Source organism: Eulemur rufifrons, chromosome 7, assembly GCF_041146395.1.
Source record: "Eulemur rufifrons isolate Redbay chromosome 7, OSU_ERuf_1, whole genome shotgun sequence".
Lineage (NCBI taxonomy): Eukaryota > Metazoa > Chordata > Mammalia > Primates > Lemuridae > Eulemur > Eulemur rufifrons.
In genome coordinates, this window is record NC_090989.1 from 143295339 (window position 1) to 143316044 (window position 20706).

The 20706-nt window shown below is 41.4% G+C and overlaps 1 protein-coding gene across 2 annotated transcripts in view; it reads left to right on the forward strand.

The window, feature by feature from the left end:
* STAC (SH3 and cysteine rich domain) overlaps positions 1-20706 on the forward strand; it is a 138977-nt gene that overhangs the window by 79339 nt on the left and 38932 nt on the right. Inside the window, exons 3-6 of one of the 2 annotated variants that reach the window (XM_069473430.1) lie at positions 5471-5571; positions 7129-7210; positions 8312-8427; positions 14930-15008. In XM_069473430.1, the coding sequence (XP_069329531.1) occupies positions 5471-5571; positions 7129-7210; positions 8312-8427; positions 14930-15008 (378 nt within the window). The remainder of the gene's footprint in view (positions 1-5470; positions 5572-7128; positions 7211-8311; positions 8428-14929; positions 15009-20706) is intronic. The other variant, XM_069473431.1, reaches the window with a different exon arrangement.

The window sequence follows — 20706 nt, forward strand, 5'->3', positions numbered from 1 at the left end:
TGACTCAAATACTATACTATGATTACATTTCTTTTCTTATATAAATGTATTTTTTACTCATTCTCTAAATTATTTCTGTAGTTAAGTGATCTCAATTGTAAACCATTGTTTTATCCTGTTTTAACTCTGACATTATGTGAAATTTGGCTAAGGATTAAGAAATGCTTCCATAGCAAAATCTTTCTAAAATTAGTCTGGCCAATTGCTTTACAGACATATGTAATTAATTTCATTAAAACAACAACAGCAACAGAAGCATGTCATCCGATGTCGTAGATTCAGCCACCAGCATTGAGAAAAGCTGCAATTTTTCTCCCAACATGTATGTGTAGACTTCTCTTGCTCTAGAACTTCAACATCTGGTTCTCTATTCACAGCTTGCTTATCCTATTCATGGTGGTAAAAAACCATGCTCATAAAATAATCCAGTGCCTAACGCTAATCAGTGTTGTGTTGGTTTGCATTGATTCATTACAAAGTCCATTTGAACATTATGACTAACATTCTTAATAATTTTCAAGGGTAACTCATAAAACTGTCCTAGATTTAGCCAGGAAGTCCAAATGCCCAGGGAAAAACTGATGACTTATGTGATGAACTGACCCCATGTTTTCCCAGCATCTCCATATACCAAGAGCCACATCATTCCAAAGGGATGACTTGACTCTGTTTCCGGAGACTTCATTTTTTTTTTTTTACATGCTTTTTGTCACAATAGCACGTGTGAATAGTTATAAAGACAGACAGTACTGAAGAACTACAGTGGAAACCATCTCACCCCAGACTCCCTTCTGAAAGCCAAATATTTTGATCCTCTTCGGTTGTTTCTTCTGTCATTTATTTCAATATTTCTAAATGCTGTGCTTCTGCTATTTATTGATTAACGAAACATTTGTTGGCTTCCAGCTATAGAAGATGAGGATTCAGCTCTCACACCTCCAGCACAACCCCTTGTTCCTTTCTTCCTTGATCTTGCCTTCCAAAAAGAGTTATATCACAATTTTTGCTCCCTTGCTCACATCTTCCAAAATAGTTATATTACAATTTCATAATTACTTATATGGTCAATTTATGCACTATTGTGACTATCATTAACTTCTGATTCAAGTATTGTACTATGATTGTATTTCTTACTGTCTTACACAGATGTTATTTTTCCTCAATTTAGAAATGGCCTTTTCACTTCCTAAACTTTTAACGCACCTATAATTGTTTTCTCTAATGCTTTCATAGATTTGTCAAATGCCATATCTGTTATAATGTTGAAACTTCAAAAGTATCAATCAACTTTTAAGTGCTGCTTTTTCCAAGTCTACTGCCTTACTTTATCTTGAAGCTCCAGTGTCAGGGTATTGCAAAGTTATCATAGGGAGGTATTATGTACCTCTCCCCTGTGTCAGTTCTATTTTGTAATGGATCTGGTATTTTCCTCTTTCTTGATTTATTCCCTTATTTTTCTGAGTTACATTCTCTAGTAGTTTTCTAAGAAAGGGTATATGCAAAGTAAATATTTTGAATCCCCAAAGGCATCTTTATTCTATCTCCATATGTGTTAATAATTTGGCTACATATAAAATTCTGAGTTGAAAATCATTAGAGTTTTTAAATTCAACAGCTGTTTTTTTTAATTACAAAGTATTACAGGGGTACAAATGTTTTTGGTTACATGGATCACTTTTGTAATGCTTGAGTCAGGGTTAAAAGTGTATCTATCACCTAGCTGGTGTGCACTGTACCTGTTAGGTAGGTTTTTGCCCATCCCCCCTGCTTGATTTCCATTGAGTTTTCTTCTATGGCCTTCTAGTTTCCAAGTTGCTATTGAGAAATCCAATCCCCCTGTCTTCTGCTAAATTGATTACCACATCTTCACTGGCCTTCCATCTTCCAAATATATGTTCAGCTCTCTTCTACTGTTACTATTGCTCCCAGTAACCTTGTTCTTTGAAGTTTATACCTTTTTGTTGTTCCTAGACTATAATTTTAGTGGGCTTTTGGTATGATGAAGTGGGAAATTCATGTGGCCAGCTCACCATTATTTACCCAAAGTCCAGTGACATCTTTGTTTAAGGGTATTTAAACCCACAAAATCCCTTTGCATATACTATGACACTATTCTATTGGCAATGCTTAGATTAGGTAGTACTATTCCCATTTGAAGATGAGATAGCTGCAGCTGCAGGAATATTAGTGGTTTTCTTAACTTTAAACAGCCAGCCTGAGACAGATTCAAATATAAAACTGTGTTTCTCCCATCTGCTCAGGCGTGAGGGTCACATGCAGCAATGCCTTTCTGATGGAGGTCACTAGTAATAAAACAAGTCAGACCTTGGTTTCTCCATATCTTGCTACAATAAACTGAATGCCACTGCTGTGATGTGAATTATTCCTTTGAACTATTCTCTGAGCTGCAGAATTCAAGCTTTCCTCTTCAATCATTCTTGTTATTACTGAGTGGAAATTGGAACATCTAAAACCAAATAATTGCTGGTAGTCTGACTCATACAAAATGGTAGAGTATATGAAAACAGACAAGGAGAACTGAAATAGTGGTGTTTGCTTCTGAAGGAAAATATACTTTAATATACAAAAATGCTATTTCAGAGTCTAGCACACAATGAAATAGTTTTCCTCTTTGAAGATTTCACCTTCATTCCCACATAGGGCACAAATAGTATTCTCTAGTTTGAAAACAAAAAATAAGTAATTGCTTTCCAAGTTCAGTCTTTTGAAAGCATAGCAGTCTTTCAGATAATTGGTTATTCTCAAAAAGGAAGAGGGACTCTCCAACTAGTATTTATGAACAAATGCACATATCCAATAGTTTATGGTGTGTTTATGTGTCACTTTGATTTTCTGTCTGTGGTTATGACAGCAGACAGGCTTTGTGTTAAATGATGCGTTTCTGTAGGCAGTTTTCAGGTAATAAAAAGTTTCTTTTTTCCCATTCAAGGGTTTGCCCATTGGCTTTCCCCAGCAGGATGTTAGGTTCTTGCACTCCCTTATTTTATTGTCTAATTAATTCCAACTTCATCTTCATGTATGTTAAACAAACCAAATAAAGGGAGGAAATGTTTGGGTCAAGCAGTGAAAGAGTGAAACTAAGCAGGACTTCTTCTGACCTGGAGCAAATCATTCTACCCGTTGGGCCCTTAGGGTTCTCATCCTTAAAATGAAATAACACAAACCGACTCAAGTCCCCTTTCAGCTCTTGAATACTATTTCTACACTATTGATGAATCAACTTCGATAAATTATCTCAAACCAGTCACCATTGCTTTAGTGCATGTGTGACTATGGAAGAATTTATTTATTAATCTATTTAATGTACATTTATTGGGTATCATGCTCAGAGCTGGCTATACCGTGTCAAATGAGCAGACACAGTCCTTAGCCTCATTGAGTTCACTGTCCAGAGGAAATGACAAACAAAAACAAACTCTCAAATAAATAATAACTGTGGTAAATGTTGTGAAAGATAACCAGAGTTCTGTGAAAAAGAATAATAGGAAAAGGATAATTTAGACAGAGGAGAGGAAACGTTTTCAAGAAAACTTCATTGAAGAAATGACAGGAGATCCAAAAGTGGAGGGGTCATCAGCCAAGTGAAGAGTGATGAAAACAGTATTCTGGGCATAGGAAGGAGCACATGTAAAGACCCTGAGGAATTAAAGAGCTTGTGCATTTGAGGAGCTACAAGAAGGCCACGTGGCTCAAGCAGAATAAATGAGAGGGGTGGACCTGAGATAAAGTCACAGGTGGGCCCCACCAAAGCAGACAAATGAACCATGATGAGCATTTTATATGATGTCAGAAAGGCAGAGGAAACTTGCTAGAAGATGTTTAAGTGAGATAAAAGGGACATTCAATTACATTTTTAAAACATTGCTCTGGCCACTGTGCACGCACTGGGTTGGAGGAGGCCAAAAACAGATGAAGGGATGAGGGTGGCTAGGAAGGCGAGGCAATGGTAGAGAAGAGGGTGGATTTTACATATAATCTTAGGGTATCTACATTTTGGTGTTATACTCAGCTGTGTAGCTCTGACCCCACACTATATGGACATACTCATCCCTATGTCTCCACTCTGAAGAGACTGACTTTGTTAGAATGCTATCGCCTCTCCAGGTGGTCACCTTGGACAGCAGTCTACATAATCTATATCTGAGTCACAGGGATCACACACTTGTTTTACTCGAATACCCTTTTCCTGACAGGATTTCAGACAGCAGGCCTTGCCCGCATAGTCATCTCATCAGTAGGCTGACAGGACATAGGTCCCCCATGGCTCTCACCTTTAGACTTGCCCAAGTATGGGTGTGGCCATAGCCACATGCCCCACAGACTCCAGAGGATATAGACCAAGCTTTTAAAATATTAGTAGTCTCCTTGAAGACCCTCTCAATAGGACTGAGGAGACAACAAAGCACCCCCATCTTTCTCATCATGGTGGAGAAGGAGGGGTGAGACTAAGAGCCTCTACAAGGAAATCCTCTCTCCACTATCACACCTTTCTTCATATTTTCTAATATACTTGAGGTGCTTGGTCATCCAAGAGTGGTAAAGTCCATTTTGGTGCCCCTTTTTGAGGCCTCCCAGGTGGCCTACCATCTCACTTCGGTATGTCAGAGTGGATGGCACCTCTTGTCCTGCACACTCTTGTCCTAGACTAAATTGAGGCAGAAAACATCCCACTTTAGCATCCTCTCCTAGCCCCCATCCAGCCACCTTCTGAACACCACTGCCATCTCCCTGAAGTTCCTGCACCCCACCCTCTTGTCTGCCTCGCCAGTGCTCCTTCCATGGGCCTTGGTGCAGCAGGGCAGCTGCCAGGATGCCTCTCCACCTCTGCTTTCCTCCTCTGCCCCATGATGGCACCCTGTCCCCAAAGGCTAAGTGACTCACTGCAGCAGCAATGTCATTGCCGCCCACCTCCTCTTCCTCCTCCCCTAGGCAGGGCTTGGTGTCTGATTGCATGCCCTCTCCCCCAGTTTAGAAAACAATCAGCCCCACTCCCACACAGATCCTGCTGTTTCCTCTTTTTCAGCCATTTTCCTGAGAGTTTGTCCAACCACTCAGACCCTGAGATAGAAAGGAGAAAATGGGTGAAATTTTAGGACCTTCAATACTCAGCTAAACACAGAGAAACAAAAATGGGTGACTTATACGAAGAGCAAATAAAATGGAATTCATTAGCTTGAATTAAGAGAACAAAAAAGTGAAGGAGGCTTAGATTTGTTGTAGTGATGAATAGGAAAGATATGGGAAGACACCAGAGCATATACCTTAGGTAGAAAATGTGGGAGAAGGCAAAAGAATCTACCGTAACTTGTTTTCCATTTTGAAAGCTTCATGAAAAAGTCATAGGACAGAATTACCACGTTTTAGGAATAACCTCTTTTCAGTGATTTCATATTAGTCGCCAGTAAAGGACAGGTTGTATCCTAACCAAAGTTTGCCGTGTGCCTGACAGGAACAAATGCTAAGCATGGACTGCGCTGCAAAGCCTGTAAGATGAGCATCCACCACAAGTGCACAGATGGCCTGGCACCCCAGCGGTGCATGGGCAAGCTGGTAAGGGCTTGTGCCAGGAGGGAGCCCGAGAACTCGCTGCCTAGGGCACGTGCTTAACCCAATGAGACCACTCCCTCCAAAGTCCTTCCCTGCAGCCCTGAGGAAGGCACCCCAGAACTGGCCTGCCAGCTTGGCTTCCTAATCGTCAAAATGAAAGAGCAGAGGAAGAGCTTTGTCAACCTAATAGGCAAATGCCCCACGTTAAAAAAGAGTTAGGGCCCTTAGTAGCGTGACCAACTTCTCCCAGGTTGGCACTTTCTCAGCTCTAGCACTGAAAGCCCCACATCCTGGGACTGTTCAGGTTTTGAAAATGAAAGTCATGTATTTCAGGAACCTGCTCAGCCCCAAGCAAACCAGGGCAGTTGGCTGTCAGCTCAGTAGGTGTTTAGAGAGGACTAGAGCTAAGCCCCCACAAAAGTGGAGTGAGTAATAAACATCTGCACCGCTTTAACAGAATTATGTTGCCCTAATCAAGAGACATTAGACAGTCCTGGCCCATTCTGGGCTGAGCACACCATCTAAGGAGTACGAGCATCAGTCTATTGATCAAAAGCAACCCAGAGCACACTTGAGGGTATTTTAAACTAGGATGGCCAAAGAATTGTAGAACCAATTGTAGAACAAAAACTTCTATTCTAGGGAATAATTAGACAGGATTTTAACAGCTGTCTTCAAAAGAATTTAGCCCTGTCACACCAAAGAGTGATCCTATTGTCCTTTGTGGCTCCAGGGAAAAGACTTAGGATCAGTGGATACCCAGTCTTAACAATCAGAGATAATGTCATCAGAGACCTGCCTCTAGGGTTAACAAATACTCCTACCCACCCTCCCATCACAGTGTTCAAACAAGGGAGACGTTTGCCAGGGACCTGGAGAGGGTTCTGGAATTTAGTGGGGACTGTGCCATTAAGTTCCCATCTGCACTGGGGTATAGTAAGTCCAGGCTCTTAGTTCATCTACCTAGTCTGATTTGCAGTATCTCTTCTCTCAAAGCCCTGCCTCACCTGGTCCCCTTCTCCTTTTCCAATGGTGATTCCCACAAACCAAGGCAAAGACCCTGGAAGAGAATTCAGAAAAAGAGAGAATCAAAGAACACTGAGCAGATGATTCTGGGTAAAACTCTTCAGATATACAAGGACCTCTAGCCCTACCTCTAAAGTTTGCTTTCCCATGCCCAGGCCTTTTATGATTTTAATATACCACAGTAACAAATTGTGGTGAGATAGTGCATGGCAGTCTGTTTCTATCTGGCAGATAATGAGGATCTGGGATGGAAAGGAGGCTGCTGTGTGCTGCAGGAGGACACACGGGACTCAGAAGGCCAGGGCCAGGAGCTTATTTTTGGATGGAGTGTAACTTGCTTATTGCCAGTTATAGCTTCCTCACCGCAATACCCCTGCCAGGGTTAAATTATAGAATCATAGGATGTCAGTATCTTAATGGGAGACAGAAGGGTGTCCCTGGAGAAACCAACTGGTCTTATCATTAGGGCCCTTGTGTGCTTTTCTCCATCTCATCGGTGACATTAACCCCTTCTCTTTCTTATTCTCTCTCCAGCCAAAGGGATTCCGGCGTTACTACAGCTCCCCCTTGCTCATTCATGAACAGTTTGGATGCATTAAAGAAGTTATGCCCATCGGTGAGTTGGGATATGGATGGGTTGAGCTGAGTTTTGAGCAGCAAAAACAGCATGAATGGCTGTGATCCCCCGGGGCTGCAAAAAGTGGGGTATCTTTGTGTGTTTGCTTAGTGGCTATTTAGATTATGATTGTTTGTTTTGCTGGAGGAGACACCTAAAGCAGACTAAATTCTCCAGGAATTTTCATCGTTTCCCTAATGAAGCTTAAGGAACACCTAAGTCTCAAAGGTTATCCATCTGCTATCCCAACCATCAGCAGCATGGCAGAGTGGAAAGAGCATGCAGAATGGCATCCCACAGACGGGGTTAAAACCCAGCTTTCTCTTGACCAATTCTGTGTCTTTAAACAAATTACTTAACCTGTCAGGCCTTAATAAAGAGAACAGCAATTGTTCCTTTTCATGATTTTTGTAAAAAATAAATACAGATTATAGATCAAGGCTTAGTAGAAACTCAGTGAATATGTTTTTCTTTAATGAGGACCAAACAAAATGCCTTATATTTATTGATATTTCTGGCTTGAATCTCTTCTTTAACAATATCTTTTGGTTTACTTCTATTATTTTTTTCTCTCCCAAAAATCTCTATACCTATGTTTACCTTTTGGAGGGAGAAAAGTTTTAAACTAGAAATAGTTGTAAACTAGAAAGCTTCAGTTTGAAATTCATAAGGCCTGGTGATGACAAATTCTTTCTAAAACAATTGTCTCCTCCTTCCCATCTTGTGTCTCTAGGCTTTGTACCTTAGTGAGCAGGGCCTCCCATTAGAGGAAATAATGCTGGTCTCTGGGAAGAACCTTGAAATTGGAGTCCAAGAGATGGACAACGAAAGAGGAAAAGCAACCAGTCAGGAAGAGTTTAGGAGCAGGGTCCTCCTTAGAAATGCTGGCTGCAGTGGAGGGACCTGGCAAATGGGAGCACACTGGGGTCGGGGGCACATCTGTGAGGAAAGCTTGACCACAGAAAGCCCCCTCCTCCTGAGGGCTGGGGTCTGCTGCACAGAACCTACTTCTCAGGTGTCGTTACCCCAGGAGAGGTGGTAGGTGGTTGGCTGGGTTCTCTCAGATGAGCTTTCTCAGATGAGCTTTCTCTTCTGTTGCAGCCTGTGGCAATAAGGTAGACCCTGTCTACGAGACCCTCCGCTTCGGCACCTCCCTGGCCCAGAGAACAAAGAAGGGCAGCTCCGGCAGCGGCTCTGAGTCACCTCACAGAACCTCTGTAATTGTCCTCTTCCTCCCTTGGTTTGTCCTTGGTGGTCTTGGGCAGGGCGCTGCAGGCACCGCATTGTGAGGGATTCCACCTACATGCCTCATGAGGGTGGGGCTGCTGGGAGTCAAGTAGCCTCCAAACAGAAACCCAAAGTACCTTTAAGGGTTAGCCTCACCTTGCCGACACCCAGGGATCAGTTTACTTTTCTGCTCAAAGACTATCCTCTTGGCCTCATACTCCTTGACTCTCCTCCCTCCTTAACCTTCCCCCCAATATTATAATAGATAACATAATAGTCAACACATACAATGGGCAGAAGCCAAGAAGTCCTGGCTGTTTCCAATTCTCCTTCCAGCTACATCTCAGTTCAAAGACATAGCTATTTCTCATATTTTCCTAGACTTTTCTCTCTAAAACAAGGTATACCTCTTGATTTCGCATAAAAACTGCCCTCCCCAGAGGTGCTTGACCTGCCATGAGACACTCACCCTCCCAGGCACCTCTTTTAAGCCTTATTTGATCTAAACTTTTAATGTCTCATGCATCTCTATGACCTGTTATCATCATCTGTTTCTGGTTGTCCCAACCAGAATATCTATAAATGCTCCAAGATGCCATAGAGCAGGGGTCTCTAACCTATGGTGAGTTGTATAATTATTTCATTATGTATTACAATGTAATGATAATAAAATGCATAATAAATGCAATGAGCTTGAATCATCCCCAAACCATTCCCACCCCTCCCTGGTCCATAGAAAAATTGTCTTCCATGAAAACGGTCCCTGGTGTCAAAAAGGTTGGGGACCACTGCCACAGAGTTTTGCAGCCCATGCTGAAAGCCACCATGCCTCCTGCAAAGAGGCAGGGACCGGGCAGTTCACATGACCACTTAGGATAGCCTGTACCCAGTTACTAGTTCCACTGTTGCAGCCTCTGCTGGACTGGAAACTTCTAGGCCAATCACAGATAAGAATCCAAATGGTCTGCCCCACAGGGTCCTCTCAGTATCCAGTGATTACAGTGTCCTGTGGGAAGAAAGGCAGGGCATACCCCCAGGAGGGGTTCTCAGGGACTGAGTTGAAATAGCTCTCTCATTGGGTACAGGTTTATCCATAAGATAACCTGAGATTGTAGGTAGTTGAGTAGGAATATATTAATAGATGAGGTGGGTGAGTAGGTAGATGTGGGTCCTCTGACTGATGCCACATGGTTATCCGAGAAACCATCTTTAAACTCACTGAAAGCCTGTTCTTCATGTATCCTATTGATTTTTAAGAGGGAAGAACCCAAAATAAATTTTTACTCTTTTTCCTTGTTGTACATAAAATTGATGTCAATTAGTTCTTTCTTATACTCAGCACACATGAAGAGCCCACCTTTACTCACACCATAGAGACACAAAAGAGGAGGACATGGCCCCACGCCCTTAGAATTCACAACTTATTTCTGGAGACCAAACCAACAGAGAATAAAGCTGATGGTGGTGGCATTGTCTAGCACATTTTAAAAATACATTTTTATGTCTTATACTATTTTATTGAGTGAGAACACAATATATATGTGTTAAGGATATTATAATAACTATGTCATTTGAGTGCTGAAGTACTTCATAGTGAAGATGGAAAATGTTTAGCTTTAGTAGACATTGCCTCAAAGCAATGAAGTTATAATTTGTGACATTTTAAGATACCTGAAAGATGGATAGAAATGGTGCTAAATGTGACAAAAAAACATACAAAGTATATATGGGTGGGATTTATATTATATACAAATGCGGCTGCACAGGTTGGGTAATAATACTAATAATATACATAAAGTGCACAGGGCCTGACAAAATTAGCATTCGATAAGTAAAATTTATTGCTTCTTTGTTTTCATTAGGCATCTAGGCCTTAGCTGGGTTTTCTGTGAGCCTGAGTTATTATGAAGTTAAACCAGAGTGTAATCCATTAACAAGGCAGACATGTTATCTGAGAAGAGCTTTCCCCACACCACCCTTTAACAGGGCCTGTGCCTGGGCTCTGCTAAAAAACCCTGGATACTCAAGGGTTCTGCTCTGTTCTGCTCAGCCCATCTCCTTGTCTGATATGTCCTCCAGTCACTCCTCAAGTTGAGGTGTTCCCGGGGTCTGCTTTTGCTTGTCTTCTTGTTCTACATGCTCTTTCCGGTTGATCTATTTCACATTCCTTTAGTCCAACCACATCTCTAAGCTGATGACTCTCTTAGGTATTTCCTGTCCTAACCTCTTTTCCAACCGCGAGACCAGTCATACAGATATCTGCAAAATCTGTAGGATTTTGCAATCCGCATGTCCAAACTAAACTCATATTCCATTGGTGATTAGGTCTTATGATTCAGAACTCAGAAATATGTATCAAAAATGTCCTACCTCTCTATCACCAGTGCTGGAGGTTTGAACCTAATTATCTCTCACCCAGATTATAAAGAAATAACTGTGCTACCCTCTTCCTTTTGAATCTACCCTTAGTAATACCTTTGTGCAACTTTCCTAGTTAAAATCCTCTATGGAGTCACTTATGCCAGAATGACAATGCCCAAACTCTTTGGCATGGCATATGAGGCCTGTCATGACCCTAAAAACCCACCTTCCCCTGAACTCCCCAAGCTCTGTGACATCTCCAGACCTTAGAACATGCTGCTCCTCCCAGTTGAAATTCTTTAAGAGCCACTTGATTTCTACACAAGCAAAGAAGAGTCTCCAGACTCCCCCAAGCATGGTCAGTTGCTCCTCCCACAAGCCTTCCAGAATTCCTTTCTTACAGGATATACATGATTTCATTGTAATTATCTGCTTTTGCATCTATTTCCTGAACTAGGTGCTCGGTGACTACAGTAGACATCAGGGCCCCCCCGTTCCTTATTCCTCTCATTACACCAGGGCCTGACAGGATGCCTGGCATATAGTGACCACTCAAGAAATGGGTGAAGAATGAAGAAGAATTAGCAAGGGACTCCTGACGACTGACCTCAGAGTCCTCAGAGATCCATACAGCACTTCAGTTCTCACTCCCTAAGCTCCAGGCACAGTGTGTCCTTCTCTGGATAGCTGTGTTCTGTCCAGGCACTCACACTTGGTCTCCACCTCTCTGCAGACAACACCTCTCTGAGCTTCTGGGTCTGAGTGGGTGCCTCTTCCCTGGTCTCCCATAGCAACTAATTCATCGATCCATGATTTACATATTGCTTGGTAATTTTCACTTTTTTCTTAATTTTTCTCTCACTTCTCCAGCCCCCTCCTCCCCTAGACAAAGCTGCTCAAATGAAAGGACTCTTTGTTCATATCTTTTTATTGCATTATCCATTACCTTACACCAGGGATTCTCAAACTTTGGTGGGTCCTACTTCAACCAGCCCAGACCTCTGTGAGTTTTATCAGCTCTCCAGGTGACTCCAATATCCACCACAATTTGAGAACCATTGATCTATACTGTGCCAACTCATTATAGATTCTCACTAAATATTAATATGTGGTCAATGCATGAACAGACAAATGAACAAACACCCTCCTCAAACTGTCTAAACTTCCAAAGGGCCTAACACTGGCAATGAGTTAAATTATTGGTTCTCAGTGTGTGGTCTCCAGATCAGCAGCATCAGCATCACCTGGGAAATTACTAGAAATGCAAATTTGGGTTTTCCTCTCAGATCTACAGAATCAGAAAATCTGATTTGGGGAGCCCAATAATCTTCATTTAAAAAAAAACCCTCCAGGTGATTGTGATGCACATTAAAGTTTAAGAGTTACTGAGCTAAACAGACGACTTAAGTTTGCTTCCCAGGAAATTGGCCTGTGCCAGCCCCTCCTCTTCTTCTCTGGTATTCACCCTGGCTGGCTCACACTTGCTCTTGTTCCCTCTCTGTGTGAATAGCTTTGAATCACACATTTACAGTGGCCACCAGGCTGGGTCTGAAATTTGAAACAGAGATCCAAGAATGCTAACTATCTTCCTAGCCCCACGTACCACATTACATCTCCTTTCTCAGGGGACTGAAGAGGGCCATGCTGCCAATGAGTCACTTCCTCAAAGCCACATAGAGCTGGCTCCCAGCCTGCAGCCATCTCCCCTTACACATCAAGACTTTTGTAGATCCCACCCAGTGATCCAGAAGAAAAGCACAACAAACCTCTCCACTTTGACCTGCATTCTAAACAGGCCTTTCTCACATCTCTGATGAGAGACAATATATCCTCCTCCCACACCAGCACAAGCATCTCCCATGCTTACATGAGACCAGCCTTGGCAGAAGGGCAAATGGAAAGCCAGTCTAGAGAGGCAAGAGCTGAGAGGAGACGCCCCAGAGATGGCCCTAATCTATCCACATCAGCAGCAGATGGCCACTCCTGTGGTTCTGAGCTTTGCTGAGTTTATGACAAGGAGAGTTCCTCAGAAATATTTCACAGTAGGCAATGAACATTTCAGCCTCCTCATTTTTGGCCGATGCTAAGAAGCAGCAAGACCACCGGAGGGACAACTTAAGGTTGTTCAGTTCGCTTTCATCTCTAAAATATCTTTGCTTCTAGTAACATCTGGGCCCTACAGACTGGTTTTAGGGGCAGGAAACATAGTTTTGCGAATGTCAATATGATGTCCATTCATCACTGTCCAGTTATACTGGGGCTGGTTCCATCAGTAAATATTTGTTGGAGTTTTGCTCTGTCAAGCATTGTTCTGAAAGCTGCAGAGAAACAAAGACAAATCAAATTGTATTGAAATATCTGTCACATCACTCTTTCCCGGAAGTCCAACTTGCCTCAATGGAAGAAAACAGAAACAATTGATTGGTAATTTAAAATGATTTTGCTTCCTTCCTGCAGGTCAGTGATAATGAACTTCAGCCTCTTGCCATTCTTTTAGTATTGTTATGTCCTAGAGCTAACATATTCCCACATAGCAAAGCTTTGTCCCACAGATTTATATTCTTCCAGGGCTGTAGAGGCATTTGTTTTACATTGTTGAGAAGTCGCTGCCTAGCTGTTTCCAAATTGTTATGTTTTCTTTAATGGGTTTTCAAATGTTCTAAAATCTGAAAGGCTTGATGGCTTTGAGAAAGCCAGAAGAAACCAAATTCAAACAACATTCTGGGAGTTAGTTGGCTAGTTTATGAATAATCTTCAGTTTCATAAGATTAAATTAACATAAATGAAATTCTCTGCAAAGCATATCTTGTACAGAAATCGTGTTCATGGACTTCAAGGGGAGCAGGGTACAAGTGACTTAGCGACCTTGTGACACTGATTTTTTTCTTCTTTCTGTATGTCATGAAAGCAAGAGTGGTTGAAAAAAAATCTTAACACTAAATTATAACAAAAATCAGTCTCTGGAGGGTGGTGCCATGGTGCTCTAGAGGTGACTAGGAGAGCTGGGGAAGTAAACTTGTCCCTCTCTGTTAAAAGATAAATTGTTTTTAAAAATGTGACTTTCCTCAGAGGCCCCCTAAATTCCTTCCTGGAAGAGGATGGAGCCAGGCAGACTCCCAGAAGCGAGGTTATCTGGGCCTTTTAAGGAGGCAATCAGTGGTCTGCTGATACATGTTTAAGCAGCATCTTGTGGCTGGACCCTGACTTGTAGCATTTGCCAGTTTCCATGGTGTAAATACCCCTACTATAGTAACCAATTTCGTGCTGTCAGTGTGATGACCCTGAAGGCTCTCATCAGCCCGAGGAGCTGCCCCAGAGCACCACTGCATGAAGCATGGCGCTTAAGAGCACGCCCTCTGGAGGCAACGCCCGGGATTCACAGCTCCAACTCCACCACTTAATAGCTGTGGCACCTCAAGGAGAGTTACTGATTCTCTCTGGGCTTCAGATTCCTCTCTGAAAAATGGGTCTATTGCAGAATTATTGTGATGAACAAATGAGATGATACATATAAAGTACTTAAAAACAGCATGTGGCAAATGATCAGGAACCATTACCTGTTTAGAGTGCTGACATTATTACTGTTACTGTTCTTTTTATTTCTGTAACCTAAGTGGAAGCATGATTATGGCTTTTCTTATTGCAAAAAAGGCAGAGTAAGTATTACAAAAACAACTGATTTTTGCAGCAATGGAAATAGCATTTAACTCGTACCTAAGTGGTGCATTCTCAGTAGTGTACCTGGTTCTTCATAGTTAATGCTTAAAACTCACCTATAGAAAGAGCTGCAGTTTTACTTACAATGTTAAGCAACAGGATGTGGGCAGAAACTCTGATTTTTCTCTGTTTTCTGTTCCTTGGAAGAAGCTTAACTGTGGCCTGTGCACCTAGGCATTCACTCAGAGTACCTAGCATGGCCAGCCTGAGCCTGCCAGACACCTGAATGGCAGTACAGTGCCCACAAGAGGACACAGCCTCTCTGAAGTTAGCCAAACAGATGAGATAATGACTGTTGGATTCTTAAGTGTCATGCAAATTCCACCTTAGCTCTTTGACTGACATGAAAATTTCTGTTCATTGACCCACTGATATAACATTGCTCATCCCATGCTATTTCCTCTTTCCTCCAAGACTTCAGATCTCGTGGAGGTTCCTGAGGAAGCTGATGGGCCAGGAGGAGAGTACGACTTAAGGAAACGCAGCAACAGCGGTGAGTGAGGGAGGTGGCCCTGCACAAATGTGACTCACTTGAGTCAGGGTCAGTGGGCAGGTGAAGTCGATTTCCCATCCCACTACTCTGCTAGCTCAGGAACTCAGTCAGGGCAAGTGTTCAATATTCTGGAGGGAAACTGAGCGTAGTTTCTGGCTGATTTCCGTGACTCAGACATTTCCCTGAGTTCTGTCTCCTGAGCTCTCGTACCTTATAGACTTAGCTATATGAGGATTTAGAGTCACTTTCAGACCTTTTTGTGAATGCATCATTTTCTCCAGTGACCTAAATTAGATTAGCAGCCGTATCACAGAGACGCCACTCCATGCTACACCTGAGGTGCCTGACACCAGACGGCAGAGGGGCCAGAAGGGGACCATGGGCCTCAGACTTGGCTCCTGCCCTGGCAGAGACAACTAAGACCCTCAAAAACTGTACAATCCAGTCAAACATTCTTTATTAATATTACTTAATCTTCTAACAGCTTAAGACTTTGTTTCAATAATTTCTAAAACATTTATTACTAACCACATATTATTGCTTGCTAACATTAAGAAAGAACCATCCTGTAACCCAGAGCGTAATGACACACGAGCAGACCCTTAGGGATGCATTCCTGCTAAGCCTTTTTGACATCAATAACTATTCAACTTTTACTAATTTATCAAAACATATTTATGAAGCATTTACTATCATCAGCAAAAGTACATCCATCACAGTCCAGCAAGGTGCAGGTCCTGACCTGCGTTGTTGACTCGGGCCGAATGCATTCTCATGTCAGAAGTGATCCCTCCACGCTCCAATCCCACCCCTGCCTTTTCCAGCCTGGATGCAGAAGTTCTGCATTCAATACTGCTTGTCGCTGCAGCTGTCTTGCAGCATACTGCTTCCATTTCCTTCCCTCTGGAAATTCATTTATGTGTCTTTGCATGTTAGGACTGTGCCTGTGTGATTCCCACAGGCACCATGTGCTTAGCTGCCCGGTGACTCTCCTTCCTAAATAAGCATCAGTTTTCACCATACCACCACACCCCGCCTTGCCAAGCCCACATGCACCTGCTAATGCTAAGGATTCGTTGGCATCACATGGCGAAAGTGTACTTTTAGATCAATGCGAACAATCATTGAGCACTTAACAGTGCCATTAGAGAGACACATTAGAAGAAGATGTTGGCTTTGAGGGGAACGTCACAGCAGGGCAGCAACACAGCAGGGCTGTCCCAGCCAGGTCTGTCCAGCATTGCAGGACCAGCAACAGAATCTAAACAGCAGTCCTAGAGTTCTTCAACCTCTGAGGCACTAACTCATCAGGGACTCCTGTATCACAGGGTTGGATGTTAATTCTTCAAGTCTGGTAGGCTGCTCAGTCCTGAGTCTGACTTCCACCTTCATCCTTCCCCTGACATTTCTCCTGCCAACATCGCTGATGGCCTCCTCATCACTAACTGCACTAGAAGTTTTTGGGCCATGGCCCATCCTTGCTCTGGAGACAGACTGCCAGATTTCACTTAATGATCGTGTGACCTTGAAGCAATGACCTAGCCTCTCTCCACTTCAATTGCCTCATCTCTGAAATGCAGATAATAATAACATCAAATCAATAGGGTTGTTATGTTCTTTACATGAGATAGCAAATGTACACACTATCCATACATTGATGACACCCAAACTTCAACTCCAGCATTAGGCTTCTTTGCTGTCTCCAGATGCCTATAGCCCACTGGACATTGCCCTCTGAATGTGGAATAGGAACCTTAAAGGTAATACATGCAACTTTACTCTTGATCCCTTCACCCACCCAGCCACCCAAACCAGCTCTTCCCACAATTATCTCTGCTCAGTCAATAGAAACTCCATTCAACCAGTTGATTAGGCCAAAGTTTTTGGTGTCAGCCTCGACTCCCCTTCCTCTCACACCTCATATCCAATCAGGCAGGAAATTCTATCTGTTGCTTCTCAGAATTATGTCCAGCAGGTGCCCACTGCTAACTCTCTGCCTCAGCCATCTGGTCCAGCTCTGTTGATGCTGTTGCTCACCAATTCCTTTAGTAGCTAAGGCCTCTATTTACCCTGGGGAGCTCTTCTCTCAAAAGGTGGGCCTGATAGGATTTTATAATGTGAAGAGCCGTATTTAGTAATCATCAATATGCAGCCTGGTTGCTATTAACAAAGCAATCATAAGGTCATAAAGTATCAGAGATGCAGGTAGGGCCTCATTACTCCAACTGTGACCAATCCAACCAGCATTCTGGACACCATGTGAAAGCCTGTTAGAAATGCAGAATTTCAGGCAGCCTCAGACCTGCTGACTCAGAGTCTGCATATGAATCTATGGTTCATGTGGTCATACGGCCATTAATGTTTGGGAAGTAGGATTTGAGGTTATTCAGTGCAATTCCCTCCCTCCAATACACACACACACCCTACAACATATACCATTCAGATAAGGAAACTAAGTCATAGAGTAATACACTACACACAAAGACAGAGGGTTGATTATTTTCCATCTCTTCTATGGTAAGGGGCATTTTCATAGCCTCATTCAAAGGGATCTGTTGAAAGAACCTAGAAAGCAATAAACTTCCAAAAAGCTTTGGCGATCTATTAACAATTCCTTTGATCAGGAATAGCTTTCTTCACAATGCACCCTTAGAAGCTAGGGAGATTAATTATGCAGCAGTTTGCTTCAAAACATCTTCCTTTGATTGGTTTTAATCCCCTGTCCATGCAGTTTAAGAAACAACATAGAGAAAACACCTGACTTATGTGGTCAAGTTCCCACTGGTCTTCTCAATCATGGCAAGGAGGATGTTGGCTTTTCAGAATCAGTGTTTGGGAGACCAGTCTCAACCAGTTCTGCATTACATGTTTCATTTATGTCCTAAAAGTAAATGTAGTGCACACAGGTGTTATTTCTTCCAGCCAGGTATTATGTCAAATTCCCTGAGGAATATTTCCAAAGCCACCTTGGAAGAAGGGTACAATTAATTTCTCTACTACTAAGAGTGCAGTCTCTGCTTTCTCTCATATAAATGATCTTGGACAGGTCTGAGTGTTTCTGGTTGTTGTTTCAACACTATTCCTGGAGGCATCATGAATATAGATGGGGAAAATTATTGGCCTTCACCTTTGGCTTAACTGCTAGAAACTTCACTCATAACAAAGTAATGAGCAAGGGAAGAAGTAAAATTCTGGGTTTCCCATTTCAGCTTGAAATGCCATAGAACAACATTACTGACTGCTTTTAATAATTGCATTTCAGAATGACTGTATGTGATCATAATTTTCTTGGAAGAGGAACAGAGAGAACAGGATACAAGCAATACAAATTCCTAGAAATTGTCTTCAAAAAGGACTGGGTTATTGACATCCACTTGAGGATATTACAAAATCTGATATTACCTCACTTTGCACCAAAGCAAAGAAATTATGTCCAGAAAGAAAAAAAGGCAAGCTCTGATTTAGAAAATTTATCCTTGCCTGTAGAATGCACTGATTCTCTATCTCAAATTTTAAGATGTCAGAAAAAAGAGCAGATTTTTTAATGGCTAAGTTGGCAGATATCCCTGGATTTTGTACCCCTCCAGTGGACAATTTCTAAATTACAGATGTAAGTATTTATGGTATGTTTCTACAACATACATTTTGTATCTAGACCAGGTAAAGATCTCTTTGAAAGCATAAAAGATTCCCTTCCTATCAATGTGGAGAGCTGGATGTTCAGAGAAATTTTTCCCAGTTTAGCATTCCTAAACCTGTTGAGAAGGAATTTTTTTTTAATTTCTAGTTAATGCCTGGCTGAGCATGCAGCAAAATAAGTAAATTCCTTAGAGTATAGAAATGACACTAAAACATGAATCCAGAGACATAAGCAGGTAAAGGCTAATGTTTCCTCCTCACCTTCCTGGGGCCTCAGCTTGGACAATAATAGACTCCATGTATGAACACTAGAGGACAAAATCTGGGGAGTGGGCAGGGTACTAGGTTACATGAGAGACCCTTTGGAAAAATGCTAATACCCCAAAAGGCATCCTTAGTGTCACTAGAAAAAGACAATGCCCTGTAGAGGAATATGCTATATCAGACTTAATTTAGGTAGAAAAAAAAAGAAACAAGGAGAGTGGGGAGGAGAGAGAAAGAGAGACAGACAGAGGGAGGGAGGGAATGAAGGAAGCAGGAAAGAAGAAAAGAAAGTCTTCTTACTTGGGTTTATGGACTGAATTCATGCTACCTGTATGAGCGAAGTAAAATAATATGAAATTTTAGTTTAATTTAAAGTTGTCAGGTGTGATAAGATCACCAGGCATTAGGCAGAAGCAAATGTAAAGCCTCTCTGGAGGAAGAGAATTTTAACCCAGATCTTAAAAACTTCCCACAAATGAACTTTCAAAGAACGTGAGCTAACAACAAAAATTCACCGAACACATGAGAAAATGAGCCATCATGAGCAGGAGCTGGCAGAAACAACCAATTTTATGATCAGACTCTCGGAGACTGTATATTTTGAAATTATCAAATAAAGAAATATATAACTATATAGTTGTACATATTTAAAATATTAAAAAGGGATAGAAAACATAACAAAAGAATAAGAGACTATGGAAAGTAAATAGGCAAATTTGAAGAAAAATCAAATAGAACTTCTAGAATTTTCTTGAAAAAAGTAGAAATTTGATTGACGGGTTTAATAGCATTTTAGACATGACTGAAGAGAGAATTCGTTCCCTAAAATATAGAGCCAAAGAAATTGCACAGAATAGCCAGAGAGACAAAGCATTGGAATTCATGATAGTAAAAGAGACATGGAAAGTAAGTGAAAAAATCTAACATGCATCTAACTGACATTTTAGAAGAACATAAAGAGAGAATCAGAGAGAAACAATATTAAAGATGATACTGGCTGAGAATTTTCCAGAACTGATTAAAAATACCATTCCTCAAATTTAGAAATCTAAACCTGGACACATCTTAGTGGAACTGCAGAATTTCAGAGACAAAAGGAAACATTAAATGCATTAAAAGACAAATTACCTGGAGAGGAATGAAAGTTAGACTGACACTTACTTCTTACAAATTACAATAGAAGCTAAATAAGAGTAGAATGATACCTTCTGTATGCTAAAAGAAACGTGAGTCTTAACCTAGAATTGTAAATGAAGCAAACCTATCTTTCAAGAATATATTTTCAGACAAAAATCATATCTATAGTGCAATTAAGAAGGACTTATGCTCAAAAATTGTAAAAAGATGTACTTCAAACAGGAAAATGTGACCTTAACAGAAAGGTTGAGAAGTAAGAAGAAATAAAGAACAAAGAAAATGGTAAACATGTGGTTGAATCTAAGCAAACATTGGCTACATAAAAAAATAATATTTTAAAAATTGTTAATAAAATACTAACATACTGATATTTAAGTAGGAAATGGGCATTCAAAGATTCTTGTATTATCTGGAAGGAGATTAAGTATATTATTTCACTTTAGAATTTTTTTTTAAATATGCCTCATAAAATGTCTAGGACAACTACAAAAAGAATAAAAAATGGATTAAACCTTTCAAATCAGAAAAGGAACAAAATTAAATGATAAGGAGAAAGAAAGCCAATCAATTCAAAATAAAAAAAGGGTAGGCATGGACGGGGCCTACCTAAAAATGATACAAGGCATATATGACAAACCCACAGCCAACATCATACTGA